The 20,214-nt window shown below is 35.4% G+C and overlaps 1 protein-coding gene across 1 annotated transcript in view; it reads left to right on the forward strand.

Annotated features, from left to right (window-relative positions):
* Positions 1–20,214, forward strand: part of ROCK2 (Rho associated coiled-coil containing protein kinase 2) — a 143,195-nt gene that overhangs the window by 112,517 nt on the left and 10,464 nt on the right. Inside the window, exons 19-31 of the mRNA XM_045884098.3 lie at positions 1,774–1,934; positions 2,324–2,508; positions 8,819–8,888; positions 9,838–9,941; positions 10,103–10,289; positions 13,313–13,406; positions 13,505–13,599; positions 14,384–14,563; positions 14,740–14,908; positions 17,059–17,129; positions 18,103–18,191; positions 18,630–18,708; positions 19,912–20,173. Of these exons, the coding sequence (XP_045740054.1) occupies positions 1,774–1,934; positions 2,324–2,508; positions 8,819–8,888; positions 9,838–9,941; positions 10,103–10,289; positions 13,313–13,406; positions 13,505–13,599; positions 14,384–14,563; positions 14,740–14,908; positions 17,059–17,129; positions 18,103–18,191; positions 18,630–18,708; positions 19,912–20,173 (1,746 nt within the window). The remainder of the gene's footprint in view (positions 1–1,773; positions 1,935–2,323; positions 2,509–8,818; positions 8,889–9,837; positions 9,942–10,102; positions 10,290–13,312; positions 13,407–13,504; positions 13,600–14,383; positions 14,564–14,739; positions 14,909–17,058; positions 17,130–18,102; positions 18,192–18,629; positions 18,709–19,911; positions 20,174–20,214) is intronic.

A 20,214-nucleotide genomic window follows, 5' to 3' on the forward strand; every position in this document is an offset into this window, starting at 1 on the left:
ATGCAGGCACTTTTCGCATTGTAATACACACATGTAACCACCATTCAAAACAAGTTGTGGAATCTGTGTTTTCGTCACCTCAGTAAGTTCACTTGTACCCCTTTCTATTCTCTGTGCCCACATTAGGGTGATTTTTTTAAAATGAGTACCTCTGTCCATGTCCGGGTCTAAAAGCCTTTATTCTTTCTACTGCATGTCATGGCTTCCTTTGATTAAGAATATGGCTTACTAATGAATTACTAGTTATGTGACCTTGTCCATAGTTACCCTTTTTTTTCCCTTTCGTTCATTGTTTCCTCTAAAGAGACAATTAGAGTGTTAGGTTGTTGTGAAAACCAAGTGCAACGATGGGGGAAAGTACTTAGAAATATTAGCTGTTACTAGTAGAATGTGAAGAATAGTTTCATTTTTTTCACACTTTTGAAGACAGTTCATTAAAAATTGAAAATTCATAGGTTTATGTAACTATAATAAATGATAATCAGATATCAAGCATTAGGTACAAAAGAGCAGAGGAGCCCAATTGAATTTGAACAGATTTTCTAATACATCAAAAGGTAATTCTTTAATGGTAATAACTGGCATTTAATATGAAATCACTTGCTTAGAGATAGACTTTGCCTGCTCTTCACTTTAAGATTTAAAAAGGCTTTTAAGGGGCACCTGGGTGGCTCAGTCGGTTGTGTCTGCCTTCAGCCCCGCTCATGATCCTGGGGTCGTGGGATCAAGCCCTGTGTCCGGCTCCCTGCTTAGCAGGGAGTCTACTTCTTCCTCTGCCCCTCCCCCTGCTCATGTTCTCACTCTCTCTCAAATAAATAAATAAAATCTTAAAAAAAAATTAAAAAGCTTTTAAAAGCCTTTTCTGATTAATAAAACAAATTAAAAGTTTACTACAAATCATTTAGAAAATACAGGAAAGTATAAAGAAATAAAGATTAATCACAGTCTTACTAATCAGGAGGATATTTTGTATTTTTTCTGAAATATTTTATATACTGTTTTGCATTTTTTCTTTTAAAATAATACTGTGAACATTCTCATCAGGTCATTAAACATTCTCCTTGAATAGTGAGCACTTATCAAATGCTTGTCATATGCCAGGCAGCATTTAAGTGCCACACAAATATTAACTCAGAATCTTTTCATAACATCCCTGTGAGGGAGGATAGGTACTGTTAATCACCATTCTAGAGATGAGGAAATTGAACCTCAGAGAGGTTAATTAACTTGCCCAGGCAAATACTTAGGACATGTTAGAGTTAGGGTTTAACCTCAGGAAGTTTGGTCCCAGAGTCTTGTCCTTTATCATTTCCCGAAAATATAATTGTCATCCTCTGCCTAGTAATATGCTAATATGGAAAGAGCCATAGACATAAAAAATCTACCTGGAATGTTTAGGGTAAGAAGAGGAACACTGAGAGGCACAGAGTAGCAGGAAAATAAAATAAATATTTATTAAAAAGATTAAGACTCTTTTAGAACCATCACTGCAACCAGTGAATGCAGAATTATTTTACTTCCATTGGAATAGATGTAATATTGCAGTGTGGTAGGTTTTTCCACACTGCAAATGAAATAAATGCCTGAATTCCAAGCATGAAACTGTTGACATTTCAAACTCATTAAGAAGGGTGATGAAAATATTAAATTGGAAATTTAAAAAATGTTTTTAAGCTATCATCATTTACTATAATTTTTATAGCACTGTGTCATGCATTTTTGATATGCATATTTTGTTTGTGAACATGATTGTGTCCATTTTTGTGGCAATAGAAATGGAGAAAAAGCTCTCAGAGGAAAGGACGTTAAAGCAGAAAGTGGAGAACCTATTGCTGGAAGCTGAGAAGAGATGCTCTATATTTGACTGTGACCTCAAACAGTCACAGCAGAGAATCAATGAACTCCTTAAACAGAAAGATGTGCTAAATGAGGATGTGAGTATGAAGTTTACTAATAAGTAATAATAAACTGTGTAATAAATTCATAATCAACTTAGGTTTATCTGTAATGTGTAATGATAGTTTCATAATTTAAATTTTTTTCTTATAAAATAATATTCTGCAGCCTTTAATTTTACTGAATTTGGCTGATATGCTAAATAATGACACATAATTTAAAAATTTTTAAGTTATTTTTACTGTAAAGACCCATATTTTATTTAAAAAATAGGACATCAGAAATACATAAAAATATTTTCTCATGAAATGAATTAACTGCCTAAGGGCAAAGTCTGTTTTGCATGATCATATTTGCTGCAAGCTTCATTGATAAGAAAGATCAAATCATTACTTACATTTTACCAAGTAGACAATTTATTTTTTAGGTTAGAAATTTGACATTAAAAATAGAGCAGGAAACTCAGAAGCGCTGCCTTACACAAAATGACTTGAAGATGCAAACACAGCAAGTTAACACACTAAAAATGTCAGAAAAGCAGTTAAAACAAGAGAATAATCATCTCATGGAAATGAAAATGAGCTTGGAAAAGCAGAATGCTGAACTTCGAAAGTAAGTAAATTGTTTGAGACAAAGTTTTATTAATATGTAAAACTATCCACATGTAAATTATCTTAATTTTGATTTACCTGGGGATTTTCTTTTGATCATGTCATCATAGTCTTGACCACATTTGCCCTTTTTTTCTGTATAAGTAATGTGTTGAGTGCCACTGTTGTCCTTCAAGAAGATTATATTTGCTTCTCCAGTGATTGCTTACTACTTCTACCTTATTATGATAAAATGATAGAATGTTGCTGTTGGACTAGAAGAAACTGTCTGGGATTTTCACTTCATGCTCTTAAGATTCCTTCTCAGCACTGTTCTTCAAGCTTACTGTCCATGTGCTTTTTTTTTTTTTTTAAGATTTTATTTATTTATTTGTGAGAGAGAGAATGAGAGAGAGCACATGAGAGGGGGGAGGGTCAGAGGGAGAAGCAGACTCCCCGCCAAGCAGGGAGCCCGATGCGGGACTCGATCCAGGGACTCCGGGATCATGACCTGAGCCGAAGGCAGTTGCTTAACCAACTGAGCCACCCAGGCGCCCTGTCCATGTGCTTTTTGTTTGTTCCTTCAGCTTCTGGGACTTGAACATGTTTGATTATTAAGCAAATATCATATAAATTTTTAAATCATTTTTTATGATACACTTTAGTATTCTATTTAATTTGCTTAGAAAATAGAAAACATAGTGTTAAAATCCTTTAAGGTGTACAGTAAATATACCATTAAAGTTTGTCCCATTCAGTCATTAATAGTATAAATACTTCTGAATCATGATCAAAGGTCATATTGGATCCCAGTTATTTGGAAAGAACATAGGTTTTGGATACAGATTGAGGTATGAATTCCAGTCCCGTTACTTACTAGCTGACCAACATCAGGCAAAATATTTAACCTCTCTGAGCCTTTTTTTTTTTTTTAAGATTTCTTTATTTATTTTAGAGAGAGAGTGAGAGAGCACGAGCAGGGTGGGGGCAGAGAATCCTCAAGCAGACTCCCCACTAAGCGCAGAGCCCAATGTGGGGCTCAGTCCCAGGACCCTGAGTTCATAACCTGAACTGAAATCAAGAGTAGGACACTTAACTGACTGAGCCATCCAGGTGCCCCCTTTTTGAGCCTTTTATCATAAAACCTACAAAAAGAGGCAGTAAGAGCTTCCTTGTTAGGCATTCTGTAAGGATAACAATGATATATTTATAGCATCTAGCACACAATAAACGGTAGGGGCCTTTACTAGTACAGCTATTACTGTTAATACTACTATACTGCAGGGATGCCTCAGTGACTCAGTTAAGCATCTACCTTCAGCTCAGGTCATGATCCCAGGTCCTAGGATCAAGTTCCACATCTTCTCCCTCTGCCTGCCACACCCCCTGCTTATGCACACTCTCTCTCTCTCTTTCTCATTCTGACAAATAAAATCTAAAAAGAAAAAACAACCCCAAAACTACTATACTACTGCGACTATTCCTCTCTTCTTATCATCATTGTTAATTGCTTGCTTTTTACAGACCTGTGACAGGTCAATAAGATTGACACTATTTAGGAAAGGATGAGCAAGCATTCTTATATTGACACTATCTAGGAAAGGATGATTTAAAAGATTTTGTTCTTTTTGCTGATCTGTTGCCTGGGTAAACCTAGACTCTTAAACTTGATGAGATTTCAACTTTTGAAAATTAGAACTAGAAACTTGAACAATATTTAGGTATCTTCATCTTTGTTTTTTTTTTCCCTATATATTAGCTTTATTCTTCTCTCTCATTTTAGACCTATTTTTTTCCATTTAACAGAAAACTTGGTCTTTAAAGAAGGACAAGCTCTAGAGATATATCTTATAGCTTCATTTATTTGGAGAGACTCTGATTTGACTTTTCTGGACCCCACTTTCAGAAAGTACCCTAAGTTCTGGGATGGAATTCATTGGCCCAGTTTTGGTCAAGAGTGCAAGCTGTGGACTCTTAAAACAACTTGACTAAATAGATATTCTCCATAGTATCTGTTCTAACCATAGTGGTTAGTGGTTATATGAATGTAAGAGCTGATTAAACATCTAGATTGTGTTTCCTCTCTTGATCTAATTACATTTTGCTTATATCAAATTTATAGTACTTACTATATATGCCCCTCGTTTTCTTTGTAAGTACACATGGATCTGTTGTTTCTTAATCCTTCAGTTCCCAATCCCCTTTCCCCCAAAGAACTCACATTTGTTGTCTTAACCACCTAGTACATTATAAGTTCACTGAATGGCAACCATCTCTTTTTCTGTTTTGTTCTCTCCAACCGCTAATTAATGTCTTGCACTTAGTACATTCTCAAATGTTGCATGAATGAATGCTTACCTGTAATGTGTAAGGCACTCATAGTCACTGTGGGAGATTCAAAGATGAATCAGGTACATTTCGTACCTTTAAGAATCTTAGTAGCATTTTATCAGAAGTTACTCCTTAGGGAGAGGTAAGATGGGTATGTAAGTAATTGGAATACCAGGATAAAATGATACATATGTGCAATGGGAATTTACATATGAAGTGCTATATGTAGGCTTGCATTTGAAAATGGTCAACATACATATCTTGTCTTCCTTCCAAGATTCCAATAAAACTTTAGTAAAGGAATTTTTTAAATGCATAAATCCATATCAAGAATAACGAGGGATTGGAAGACAAGAAGTTTCCTTAGTAAATGAGGTAGTGCAAGTGGAAACCTCACTAATGATGTACAGGGCAGAGGAAGCAGCAGCCAGGAGTATGTATGAAGTGAAGTATTAGTGAAGAAGAAAATGTTTCAGGGGCGCCTGGGGGGCTCAGTCGTTAAGCGTCTGCCTTCGGCTCAGGTCCTGATCCTGGGGTCCTGGGATCGAGCCCTGCATCAGGCTCCCTGCTCCGCAGGAAGCCTGCTTCTCCCTCTCCCACTCCCCTGCTTGTGTTCCTTCTCTCGCTGTCTCTCTCTCTCAAATAAATAAATAAAATCTTAAAAAAGAAAGAAAGAAAGGAAAGAAAGAAGGAAAGAAATTGGGCATACCCTTTGCAGATAATTAGAGCTGCTAGTATGGAGTGAGTTCTCATTTTGCCTTTTAGGGGTCCCCCTGCTTATGTGGCTTTTTAAACCTCTCATCTTAAACTGAAGTTTGCTAGGTAGAAAACCTCTTCCACATGCATAGAGATTAAAATTTCTATCATCTCCTTTGTAAGTGAATAACCAAGTATCACTATGCATTTGAGGATAGTGTGCAGTGTGAAAGAGAAAGACTATGATAAAGAAAAAGGGAACATATCCCCAGATGAAAAATATATCAAGGAAAGAAGAGAAATTAACAAAGAGAAGCACAAACCAAAAAAAAAGCCTGTTGGTAATAATTAAAATTGATCAAAAACTTGTAGGAGATACTGCTTCCATTAAACAAGAACCTGGCATAATGCAAAAAGGGCAGCCAGAATAGGAAGAGCTGTCAAAGGTTAAAAATGACTCATATACATTTATTAGGATGGTTCAAAGAAAAATTCAAAGAAATTTCGTCAGACATAGAACAAGAGGGAATGACATGGAAGATATGAGAGGAACAGATAAGACACAGAGACTGTCCCAGGAGTTGCAGCACCAAAAAAGTCTAGAGAAACTAAGTGGAGGAAGTTATTAAATAATAGGGGCATCTGGGTGGCTCAGTCGGTTAAGTGTCTGCCTTCAGCTCGGTCATGATCTTGGGGTCCTGGGATTGAGCCCCAGGTCAGGCTTCCTGCTCATTGGGGGGTCTGCTTCTCCTCCCTTTGACCTCCCCCTGCTTATGTTCTCGCTCTCTCTCTTGCACTCTTTCTCTCTCAAATAAATACAATCTTAAAAAAAAAGTTTCCTTTAGCTGAAAGAGAAGTCTTTATATTGAAAGGACTCAGAAGGAAATAAATGAGAAGAGACCCACATTTAGACATGTTCTCATGAAATTTCAAAAACAAGATAAAAGTTGGGAGTGTTGCAGTTCTCATCACAAACTGGGGTGGGGGGTTGTGGTTTGTGGTTGATGCAGTAGGAAGTGAGGCGTGGTTATGTGGCTGAGGCCAGTGATACAACTGTATTATAGGGGTTGGGGAGAGGTTAGGGATGGTAAGAGCTCACTTCCTATTTTGGCAGTGGAGGATTGGTAAATAGTATTTTCAATTTGTGTCCAGATTTAAATAAGCTGAGATGTGGAGGTAATTGTCAAAAGAACAGAACACAGAAGTGAAACAAGTAAATTCCTCTAGGGGAGTAGGATTAGGGTGTCTAGGGTGTGGATAAGGAGACTGCTACTTTTCTTTGTAATTTTTTTCTGTGGCATTCTGTAGTATTTAATTGCAACCATGTGCATATTATGTGGGTTTTTGTTTTTTTTTTTGAAAAATACTTTTCTTAAATACCTGATAAATATTGGGTTTTTAAAGTTACATATAAACGAATGATAGCAGCTTGTCAAGATCACAGTATTAAAAGTATACTGAGGTTTGCTGCAAGTGGGCTTAGCTGGTAATGACGAGATCATCTTAAAAATTGACCTTTTATATATTATTATTAGCATCTTCCACATTTTTGATTCAGAAAAATAAGAATCATCATTTTTAATAGTACATACCTTAATAATAAAATACAGATACAGCACAGACAAGTGATATTGAATGATAACTTCCTTTATATCGAGGTTTTAAGAACCAATAAGTAAACAAAGTGACCAAATTTTATTAAATAAGAATAAGAATAAAAGCCTTAAGCAATACACAGATTGAAAATAGTATGATTAAATCATTTGATCTGAGTCTTTCTTCCTGTATGTATTTTTAAATATCCAAGTGGCATTCAAATGTTTTCTCCCTATAAAATTCTCAGAACTATAATTAAAAAGAAAAAGTGTATGCTTCTCTTTATTTTTTATTTTTATTTTTTTAAAGATTTATTTGTTTATTTATTTATTTAAAGATCTTATTTATTTGAGAGAAAGAGGGTGAGAGAACACAAGCAGGGCAGTGGCAGAAAGAGAGGGAAGCAGGCTCCCCGCTGACAGGGAGCCCGACCCAGGGCTCTAGCCCAGGTCCCTGAGATCATGACCTGAACCAAAGGCAGATGCTTAACCCGACTGAGCTACCCAGGCACCCCTTATTTATTTATTTTAGAGAGAAAGAGATCACGTGTTGGGGTGGGGAGGGAGAGGGAGAGATAGAATCTCAAGAATCTCCCCGCTGAGCATGGAGCCTGACACTGGGCTCAGTCCCACAACCCTGAGATCATGACCTCAGCAGAAATCAAGAGTTGGATGCCTAACCGACTGAGCCACCTAGGTGCCCCCATTTCCCCTTTATGAATGCAGACATAGTTCATCTTTCCAGAGAGAACAGTAGCAGTTTGTTAGTTATCCTTCCATATCTTCTTCTTTGTCTCTCCTATATACATCTGTATAAGTGTATATAGGGTTGAGTTTTTTGTAGATTTTGGGGGTTTTTTTGTTTTTTAATTGTATCATATATGTTGTGTTGTTCTCCAACATGATTTTTCCCCCTTAGCTTTGAGTTGGAATAATTGTAATTTTTATGTTGTTTTTTTTTTAATAACCCAAAAGTTTAACTTATTTCAACCCAACCTCTTAAATGGGTTGTTAGGCTTGCTTTTTTTTTTTTTTACTTATTTTTTATTTACCTATATTTCTTTATTGAAGATTAATATACATACAGAAAAAAATACACAAATATGTAGCACTCAGTGAATTTTTTTAATATGTGCAGATCCATGCACATTTAACATCCACATTTAAACATAAAAATGAGCACTCCTTTCCTCCCCTCCCTGTCATTTTTTTAGTCATCCTAAGATAACCAATTTTCAGATGCTCTTTTAATTCTCCTACTTGGTTGGCAGAAATGGCTGATCACAGTGAATGTTTGAGAATATGTAATTTAGTATTACTGCTTTAATCACTACTTGATTTCAGGACCCCTTTATACTCTTAAAAATTATCTTAAAAATTTTTTATTTATGTGAGTTATGTCTAATGATATTTTTTGTGTTAGAAATTAAAACGGAAAATTTTAAAACACCAGAGCATACAAACACACATTCATTAGCTGTTGAAATGATGAATCATTATGTTGTATAACTTCAAGAAAAGTCCATATGCACTCGTGAGAGGATGAGAATTAAAACAATGCAGTGATGATTCGTATTAGGAAAATAATTTGACCTCTTGGGTTTTTTTAAGGGTCGGGGGATGCCCAGTGGTTCCCTAGGCCACATTTCAAGAGTTGCTAGTTTATTATATGTGTAGCTTATTTGAACCTTTGCTTTAATGTCCGCACAGAGAACGTCAAGATGCAGATGGGCAAATGAAAGAACTTCAGGATCAGCTTGAAGCGGAGCAGTATTTCTCAGTAAGTTCCAGATACATTAATTTGAAAATTACCGTATTTGTAAAATTTAAAAATTTTTTTTGCTGCAGAACTAGGAGAATGATTCTTGTCTTTAGAATAGATTCTTATAGTGAATACCAGACAGGGATTTGGATAGGATGTTTTGTACCACACAACCCATATAAAAAGAACAGCTGGGCAAATGACTGTTGATAGCTTAACAGAGATCTATTATCATTGCTAGAATGATAGTTCTAAGCACAATACCCTATGAAGTTGATTAAAAAAAGGATGGCTTTTTGAGGTAGAATTTTCATAGTGAAAGAAATAAAATTGTCATTTTAATGTTTGTACTTTTTTAGATCAGTTTTAAAATATGACATAGTAATGTCACCTGTGTTTCATTTAAGCCAACAAAATTTTCTTGTCTAAATTAGTAATATTTTGGGGCACCTGGGTGGCTCAGTCGTTAAGTGTCTGCTTCCGGCTCAGGTCATGATCCCAGGGTCCTGGGATTGAGCCCCGCATCAGGCTCCCTGCTTGGCAGGAAGCCTGCTTCTCCCTCTCCCACTCTCCCTAATTGTGTTCCTGCTCTTGCTATCTCTCTGTCAAATAAATAAATTTTTAAAAACTTTAAAAAAATAAACAAATTAGTAATATTTTTCTTTGCCTCTTTATTTATTCTGCCAGTCTGTGTCGTTTAATGAGAAACTTTGTCTGATCTCCAGTTGAAAATCTAGCTTCTAAATTACGAGTGGAACTTTTATTAGTTAATTGGTTGATTTACCAGAAAAGCTCATTCACTGTTAATTTGCCCAAGGATCCCAGTATTACTCAGTGTTCAGGAACATACTTGTATGTGTCCAACTTGACTTTTTGTCTGGATAGACTTTGTAGAAATAAAATCGACGATGATGGTGGTGACGGTGGTGGTGGCAATGACATGTTTCTGTTCTGTTTTGCTATTTAGACCCTCTATAAAACACAGGTGAGGGAACTTAAAGAAGAATGTGAAGAAAAGACCAAACTTTGTAAAGAGTTACAACAGAAGAAACAGGACTTACAGGAAGAAAGGTAAAAATAAGATCCTTGTCTCTTTTGTTCATAGTCATGTACTCTTCTAGAACGGTGCCTACTATACTCCAAGTAAGAATTTGTTGATGAAGTGCATTACACAAAAACTTGGACTTCCTAGTGAAAATTGGACATTAAAATAATGTGTCATTAAAATGTAGGGACTCCTTGGCTGCTCAACTGGAGATCACCTTGACCAAAGCAGATTCAGAGCAGCTGGCTCGTTCAATTGCTGAAGAGCAATATTCTGATTTGGAAAAAGAGAAAATCATGAAGGAGCTTGAGATCAAAGAGATGATGGCTAGACACAAACAGGAGCTCACTGAAAAAGATGCTACAATTGCATCTGTAAGTAAAATGTTCAGTTCTTTTTTGATTTTAATTAAATTCCTGTATCATCACTCTTCCTTAAAAGCACTAGGGAAGTACTGCAGTTGGAAATGAAAAATCTTATATGCTGGCTATAGGATTTTGGATCCAGTGAACATTAGCTTCTCAGTGTTTGGCAGACAGAGGCTCAAAAAAGAACTACTTCCAATGGCGCGCTACCTTTTGGTAAATTCAGAGTGAAAGAACTAAAGTGAAAGGGAAATACCAGACGCAGAAACAGTATAAGCTTTTTTTTTTTTTTCCTTGTCAAACAAAGTTTAGTTGAAAAGAATCTTGAAACTACCATGAAGGTACTCCTATGGCAGGTTGAAAAAAATTGTCATGAAAATTTCAAAGAGAAGTAAAATATCAAGTAGTTGAATTTGTCATTAAATTGCTACAGTGGTTAGAGAGTGTGGTATTGGAACAAGGATATTTAATCCTGTTCAGTGGAAATGAGTAGGGAGGCCAGAACCAGATTCATGCACATATAGGAATGTGGTATATGGTTGTAGTGGTAATAGACACATCGGTGGAAAAGGATTCAGATGTAATAAATGGTTTGGGATGACTCTATTTTTATAGGGAAAGGAATAAAGTTAGATCCTTACCTTTTACAACATAACAAAAATAAATTCTAGCTATCTTAAAGACCTAAATGTGAAAAAGAAAAATTTTAAACAATTAGAACGAAATCCAAAACTTACTGTAGCAGAAGAGAACAAACAAATTAGAGGGAGAAGATATTGGAATGTATTCGTTAATCAAGGGACCAGTATCAGGAACACATGTGGTACTCCTTCGAACTCACTAAGAAAAAGTTAAACAATCCAGAAGAAAAATAGGCCAAAAGAGAAAACCCTAAATACATAAGCAGATGCTTAACATACTACTTTTCAGGAAAGGCTAGATAAAATAACTTTGAAATACCATTTCATACTCACTACAGTGGCATAATTCAGTATCTGACTAATTTCAGGTGTTTGAAAGACATGTGGGAAATGACATTCTCGTTTACAACTATGGAGAGTGTAAATGTAGATGGCATAGTATAGTAAGTGGTATGGCAATTTTAAATATTTATTATTTTAAGTATTTTAAATATTCAAAATGTGAAAGTTTAAATATTCACATAATCCAGAGAAAGTCTATATTAAGATAAATACGCTGAAGAAATTTAGGCACAGTTTTCATAGCAGCATAAATATTTGTAATAGCAAAAATTCAAATTTTTTTAATAGATTTTATTTTATTTTATTATTTATTTCATAGCAGCATAAATATTTGTAATAGCAAAAATGCAAATGTCTTTTTTTTAATAGATTTTATTTATTTATTTAGGTTGAAGAAATGAGAAAGAAGAATTAAATAAATTGAAATAGAGAGAGAGAGCGCAATCAGGGGGAGCGGCAGAGGGAGAGGGAGAAGCAGGCTTCCCACTGAGCAGGGAGCCCAGTGCGGGGCTTGATTCCAGGACCCTGGGATCATGACCTGAGCCAAAGGCACACACTTAAACAGTCTGAGCCACCCAGATGCCCCAAAGCAAAGTTTATTGAACGATAGTAAAGTGATAATACAAAGCTTCCAAAGAGGGCGCCTGGGTGGCTCAATCATTAAGCATTTGCCTTTGGCTCAGGTCATGATCTCAGGGTCCTGGGATCGAGTCCCACTCAGGCTCCCTGCTCCGTGGGAAGCCTGCTTCTTCCTCTCCCACTCCCCCTGCTTGTGTTCCCTCTCTCGCTTTACTTGTTTAAAGTTAAAAAAAAACAAACAAAGCTCCCCAAAAAAACAAAGCTCCCAAAGAGGGAGGGGACCTGAGAAGGTCCTAAAATATGTGGAAGTTTATTATTTTTTTTTTTTAAAGATTTTATTTATTTATGTGAGAGAAGGAGAGAGTGAGAGAGCCCAAGGAGGGGGAGGGGCAGAGGGAGAGGGAGAAGCAGACTCCTGGCTGAGCAGGGGGCCTGACGTGGGGCTTGATCCCAGGACCCCAAGATCATGACCTAAGCTGAAGGCAGACTCTTAACTGACTGCGCCATCCAGACACCCCCAAAATTCAGATGTCTTATCAATAGACGAATGAATGGATAAATGAAATGAGGTAGAAGATGGAACTACTGTGTCAGTTAAAATAAATTAATTAAGATCTTTATATGCCAAGGGGCGCCTGGGTGGCTCAGTCGTTAAGCGTCTGCCTTCAGCTCAGGTCATGATCCGAGGGTCCTGGGATCAAGCCTCGCATCGGGCTCCCTGCCCCACGGGAAGCCTGCTTCTTCCTCTGTCCCTCCCCCTGTTTGTGTTCCCTCTCTCGCTGTGTCTCTCTGTCCAATAAATAAAATCTTTAAAAAAAAAAAAAGATCTTTATATGCCAACAGTTTAATTCTTAATGTAATGTCCAGTGAAAGCAATTACAGAAAGATACAGTGTGATGCTGTTTATGGACAATTTAAAATCACATAAAACCACACTATTTACTGTTTTATGTGTTTGTAACAAAAGTATATAGTCATGGGTGGGGAGGATGAACACGTAATTCACAATACAATTTTTTTTGGATGGGAAGGAAGAGTAGGAGTAGGATTTGGAGAGAATAATAAACAAGGATGTCAGCTTCTTTAGTAAAATTTTGTTTTAAAATGTTCTGAAAGAAATACTACCATTTTAAAATTTGTTTATTCTACATGATGAAATGCAGAGCTTTGTTACAGTGTTTGTTTTTAGTTTTTTAAATGTTTTTCTCATTAAAAATGCTGCTAAGGATTTTTGAGAGAAGGGGCAGGTTTTGGCTTCCTGGGGTGCACACGAAGTCTGTGATGGTTAGCGCAATTTTCATCAAGGGTGAAGTTCCATAAGGTTCCACAGAGCCACAAAGTGTAGAGATAGATGTACTTAGAAAAATAAGAGTTTAGTGGCATTCTAGTCTATTTTTATTTTGAATAATTGCTTTATAACTTAGATTTTGTAAATTGGGATATGATTTTTTTTTCCACTTCATATTTTAGCTTGAAGAAACGAATAGGACACTAACTAGTGATGTTGCCAATCTTGCAAATGAGAAAGAAGAATTAAATAACAAATTGAAAGATGCCCAAGAACGTATGTATTAACAAAGAATAAAGTTTATTTTAAATATGGCTAATGTTTTGTCACTGCTGTAGTTATTAATATAATCTTGACATTTCCCTGTGTTTCAGAGCTGTCACGGCTGAAAGATGAGGAGATCAGCGCAGCCGCTATTAAAGCACAGTTTGAGAAGCAGCTGCTCACAGAGAGAACACTTAAAACTCAAGTGAGTGTGATAAACTATAAAGAGGATTTTGAAAATTTTTTAGTCTCCCTCTGCAGATTGACTGTAGCGGTCATTGAGTATATTGGTGTTTGTGAACCATCACAATTCCCTGGTTTTTGCCCAGTTGCAAGCCGCTAGATTTGGCTAACATTGTCCAGTTCAGTGTTTACTTTAAGTTTCTTTAATTTTTCCATATTGAAATCACATTCCCTCCTAAATTTTTATTGTCATCTGGTAAATTTTTTTGCTTTTAAGAAATTATAGAGAGTGAACATTTGCTGACAGCCTGAGAAAGGGTTAGTCTGAAAAGGCACCTTTGGCTCTTGAACCATCTTTCTGCCAACTCTATGGTTGTGTATTTACAGCATGAATCTTTGTGGGTCCCAGATGCTCAGTTCTCTGGTTGGACATACTGTATTTTACTAATGTGATGCCGCCAATGCAAAATTTTCTTCCTCCAGGATAAAAGTGGATCTGCCCAGTAAAAGTCTCTCTTGAAACTAAAAACTCAGAGTGGTAGAAAGTGACATCAGATCCAACCCTATAAACATTTTAAATTACATTTCTCAGAAAACATGAGAGTGAAAAACTAATCTAGGTTGGAGAAGGATAATGAATAATGAAGGAGTGCATTATTTAACATAGACCGTGTTTCTCTGTTACCCTGTGTGTATAGGGAAGGAGATTATTAGTGGTCATATAACTTGCTATTGGTGAAATATCAGGAACCATCAATATGATTTATTTTATTTGATTACATACTTTATATTTTTATGTTTTTAAGGCTGTGAATAAGTTGGCTGAGATAATGAATCGAAAAGAACCTGTCAAGCGTGGTAGTGACACTGATGTGCGGAGAAAAGAGAAAGAGAATAGAAAGCTACATATGGAGCTTAAATCTGAACGTGAAAAATTGACCCAGCAGATGATCAAGTATCAGAAAGAACTGAATGAAATGCAGGCTGTAAGAATACTTTTTGAACTCTAAATTGAAAACTTCTTTTTAAGAAGTAGAAGTATTTTTATGTCTATATATATTTTATTGGTTATAGAACATTTCTATTACTTCATAATTGTTACTGAATTAAGCAAAATTATGAGGTATATGGCATCCAATTAATTTAATGTAATCTCTTGTAGCAAATAGCCGAAGAGAGCCAGATTCGAATTGAACTGCAGATGACACTGGACAGTAAAGATAGTGACATTGAGCAGCTGCGGTCACAGCTCCAGGCGTTGCATATCGGTCTGGATAGTTCCAGTATAGGCAGTGGACCAGGGGATGCTGAGGCAGATGATGGATTTCCCGGTACAGATTTATTTTCAGCTTTTATGTTATTTTTATTGAAATATTGTCTTAAATATAAAGCAGTTGATTGTGTTAAGCCCTGAGATTGACTGCTCCTGAGAAAAATGTTTGTCATTTCTTTAAGAAAAAACATATTCCTTGGAGTGGGGATTCAAACAACTGTTTAAACTTTATTTATTGATTTTTGACAAAAATTCTTGTGAAAAAAATGCAAAAGAAAATTCCACATATTTAGTTCCTTAAATTAGCTCTTTATATATTATAGGTAGCTCTTTTTTCAAATTTTCGTTTTATTTTCTCTTAACTTCTTTCTGCATTCTTACTTCCTTTTATGTTGGGTGTTTAGTTCATATCACTCAGTCACGCACTATGGAATCCATGTCATTCACCTACCAACGTTCCTCTACTTCTCTCAATATTGCCACTAAGCCTTCCAGTTCTCATATGCTTCTTGACTCTGATTCTGACTCAGAAGAAGAATCTTTGCCTTACTTACCTATTTCATCGGAACCTAATGGTACAGGTGATATCCTGAAAATCTTTCACTTTTGGGGTTTTCCCCACTACCCTTAGTTTCAGTCCTTTTACAAAATTTTTATAACATTAACTAATATTCACTAACTCTAAGAAATTGTGCTGGTCTCCGTTAAAAAGAAAATGCTGCATGAACCAAGTATTTTTAAAGGTATTGTCATATGGCGTGGCTATTACATTTGAAGACTTATTTTGTCAACTTTATATCATTTAAGAGCATATGGTTTTACTGCCTGTGTCATCCATTTTCAGCCAATGAGAAATTCTTTCTGAAGTTTCATATTAAGAGTGACAGTACAAAAAAACCCACCTAGACTGTTTGGGAAGATGTAGGTAGGTTTTCATTGAGTGTTTAGCTAGTCAGTGTTGTGTTAGGCCGTAAAAGAGAGTTTAAGACAATTTGGCCCAGTCTTTGCCCTGAAAGGACTTAAGAGTTTAAATGAAGAAACTAGATGGTAAACATGTAAAATCTCTGTTTAACACAAAGTTCGTGTAAGTACAAACCATGTTTAATGTAAATGCCACAGGAAATTAGTGTATAAGCAGTTGAACATAAGGTAAAATTTAGTCTCTTACCTAATTGAATGCAAAGTGAAATAGCTATAGTTATTTACATTGTTGTCACATTGCCCAGCTATATAACCATATATAACATAAGTCACAAGCGATTGTATTGAAGTTTTAGATTTTAGCAATAAAATTCAGCGTACTTGTTGTTAGAGATCATCTGATTTAGTATAGGGCCATGTTGACACAGTTATGTTATATAGGCTGTTTTTAATGACAGCATTTCTGTTCATAGAGTCTAGAAGGTTGTTGATATGCGAGGGTATGGGTTCTGGAGTCAGAGGTGCATCTCTGTGTGGCCTTTCCGTGGGGTTGTAAGGATTAAAGAAAATTGATGTTAAGCATCTAGCACAGCTCAATAAGTGACTATTAAGAATAACCTCCAGAAATACTTGTTGCACCTAACTATTTCATTAAATGGTACTGATCAGATGACATTGGAACAAATTCTGAGGATTCAGGCAGTTTCTTTTGTTGAACTAGAATTTTATTGATTTTGCTATTTTGGAATTTAGAAATATTTTAGTTATATTGCTATTCATTAACCAAATTTGATCTGTAATATACACAATTTTATTTCATTTTATTTTAGCCATTTAAAAAATCCATTTTCTCTGAACATGTAATTACTCACTTAAAATGTGTTCTCTTTGAAGAAGATACATATGCACTGTATCAATAAATAGGCCTCCAAAGGAAAAATAAAGAATTCTAATGCAGGTGCACTAGTGAGAATAGAGAACTGCTTCTCTTTCTTGTACTTTTCTGCTGAATTTTGCAGATGCATGAATTTAATCAGCAGGGGGCATTTGACTTTATAAGCTATAGAATATGTATTTTCAATGTACTGTAACCTGGATTTTGTTTGGCATTCCATAACTTGCTTATACTGATCCTGCTTAATTGTTATAGCCTAGATAATGTGTAATGATAAATTCTGAAGGGCATATTTGATTTGTTCTGTGGTTTTTATATTAAAATTTTACTGAATTCCTCATTTTCTTAGGAGAATTGGTAAATTTATCCTCATATCTTCTGCTTATTTATAGAATCAAGACTAGAAGGATGGCTTTCATTGCCTGTACGAAACAACACTAAGAAGTTTGGATGGGTTAAAAAGGTAATTGATACTTTTGAATATGGTTCTTTTATTTTGCTTTTGGTTTAGCTCTAGCCGTTTTACATTTGTAATTGTAAGATACATATAACTAGAACTTTTAGACACATAAAACTTTGCACGTCCTGCCTTAGAATGATGTGATAAAATGTATCTTTGTGAAGGGAAAGAAAAACCTTTCATCATCATAATTAATAAAACAGGTTTTTGTGTTAGGAAAACATAAGTCTGTTGGCCTTGGTGTTTTGCTGTTTCAGTGGGAAAACAACTCTGGGTATGATAGAAAGACCTATTAATTTCTTTTCCTCTGTTACTATGATTTATTGATATTATGATGTTCATTTTTGGTAAATGTCTTAGTGTATTCAGGCTGCTGTAACGAAACAGACTGGGTAGTGTATGAACAATAGAAATTTATTTCTCACAGTTCTGGGGCCTGGAAGTTAAGATCAGGATGCCAAATGGTTGGGTTCTGGTGAAGGCCCTCTTTCAGTTTGCAGACTTCTTGCTGTGTCCTCACATGGGGGAAGGGGCTAGGGATCTCTGGAGCCCCTTTTATAAGGGCACAAATCCCATTAAGGAGGTCTCTCCTCTCATGGCCTATTCATTCACCTCCAAAGGCCCCTCCCGCTAACACCATCTCATTAGGTGTTAGGGTTTTACATAAAAATTTGGGCAGAACACAGACATTCAAACCATAGCAATAAGGTTACCTGTGTTACTGGATTTTGAAGCTAAGTCAATCCAAAAAATATTTGTATTTATTTCCTCTCCAATTTGCTTATTTAAAATGTATGCAAACTAAATTTATTGTTATTTTAAGGAAGACTTTTCTAAGGATATATTGAGAACTTCTTAGTTATTTAACTTAAGTATTTTATAAGATTTTTATTGCTGTAGAATTTATTTTCAAAGAAAATAAATAAGATATATATTAACTTTAGTCATTAATTCCTTCCCTCCCTCTCTTTAACAGTATGTGATTGTAAGCAGTAAGAAGATTCTTTTCTATGACAGTGAACAAGATAAAGAACAATCTAATCCTTACATGGTTTTAGATATAGAGTAAGTGTTTTTATTAGAATATATATAAACTTTCTCTTTTAAGGAGACTAATGTGACCTTTTTTGTCAAATTAGTGCTATTTATTACTCATATAGTCTGTAAATAGATACGCTCATATAGTATAGCTCATACTATACTGTTGTTACATTTTCTTGTATTTGCTTCATAGAGATGAAAGTCTGGGATATAGAGTTAGCTGAAACATCTTTATTTCATGGGTCTTTAATATGTTGTTCTCTGAAAGTAATTAGAAAATTTCTGAGTTCCTGGAAATACTCAAAATCTCAAGGAGTGATTGAATTAATAGAACCAAGAAGGTATCCTCTGACCTTCTAACATGGGTTGAAAGTCAGTTTTAACTTCTGACATAAATATAGATAACTAATGTAATTTGATCCTTTGGTAATATTTTATTACTTTATTAAAAATCTTTTATAGCAAATTATTTCATGTCCGACCAGTTACACAGACAGATGTATACAGAGCAGATGCTAAAGAAATTCCAAGGATATTTCAGGTAAATAGCTTTATTTTGTTTTTGGTTGGTTGAATTTATTTTGTTTTTTTTCACCTTTAGACTAAGATTCTTAGTATGACAAGACATAGCAAATTTCTTTATTCTTGGGCCTTCTTTAGATTACCTTTCAATTTTAGTCCCATTTAAAGGTGATTTGTTTTTTCTGTGTCTTTCATGCTTATTCTGTTTGGATACATTTTCATTCCTCTCTCCATTGCACTTGTTAAAGTTTAGTGTGTTTATATCATGTTTCTGGCCTTTGCTGTCCTTGTTTTCAAGGTGCGTTATGACATTTTTATTTTATTTTATTTGCTTTTTTTTTTAAGTTTTTTTATTTTTAAGTAATCTGTACACCCAACGTGGAGCTCGAACTCACAACCCCAAGATCAAGAGTTACCCACTTTACTGACTGAGCCAGCCAGGCACCCCTGTTAGGATGTTTTTTTCTCTTCTGTTTCTGGTTTTATGCTTAGCTGTCTAGAAAATTTAAAAAGTTGCTTATGAAGTTAAATTCTGCACCCAGTAACCGTTTTGCTTCCAATTTAAAGTGAAGCCAAATTCTTCCCTCTCTACTTCCATTTTAAAATTAGTCAAACCAAAAATTAGTTATTGAGTTCCTTCTATATAAAAGCCGTTGTGCTTGGTGTACTGTGGGAGAGTTGGCCACTTATTTTCTGTATGCTTATGATGTTTATTTGGAGTGTATTATACATCCTGTCCTCTTTTCTTCCTCAGCTCTCCAAATACAAATCTTTCCGTTAAAGCTGTGTTTGCAGTTATCACGCGCCTGTCTGTTTTTGAGAATCGTAGAGTATCAATCTGTATTATTACCACATCTCTTCGGGGGATTCTTTTGAATACTCCCTCCCAGGAAAACGTTTTAACACCCATCAAGTGAAAATTTACCTTTTGGCCTATGCAGATTAAATTGCTAAAACACAGTAAGATGTCGTGGAGAAAATAAGTAGGCATGTTTGAACAAGATAGGTTTTTTCTGAAATGTGAGCCAAGTCACTGTCCCCAGTGACTTTTCTCGTAGAAGCTCTTGATTAGACAGAACCTACTAATGTTTGAACATCAAATGCATTTTCTTCTCATTGAATGATTTAGGCTAATATTATTTTATTTACACTGTAGGAATTGTTACTACATAAAAACTAATTTCTTTTGAAAGTCACTCATTATTCTTTTTGCTGCTTATAGATTCTGTATGCCAATGAAGGAGAAAGTAAGAAGGAACAAGAATTTCCAGTGGAGCCAGTGGGAGAAAAATCAAATTATATTTGCCATAAGGGACACGAATTTATTCCTACCCTCTATCATTTCCCAACCAACTGTGAGGCTTGTATGAAGCCACTGTGGCATATGTTTAAACCTCCTCCTGCTTTAGAGTGCCGGCGCTGCCATATTAAATGTCATAAAGATCACATGGACAAAAAGGAGGAGATTATAGCACCTTGCAAAGGTAAATAGTGAATTACTTGCTTCATCAATATTATTTATGTT

Source organism: Mirounga angustirostris, unplaced genomic scaffold (genome assembly GCF_029215605.1).
Source record: "Mirounga angustirostris isolate CCGP_5_RB_7025 unplaced genomic scaffold, mMirAng1.0.hap1 SCAF_10, whole genome shotgun sequence".
NCBI classification, from domain to species: Eukaryota; Metazoa; Chordata; class Mammalia; order Carnivora; family Phocidae; genus Mirounga; species Mirounga angustirostris.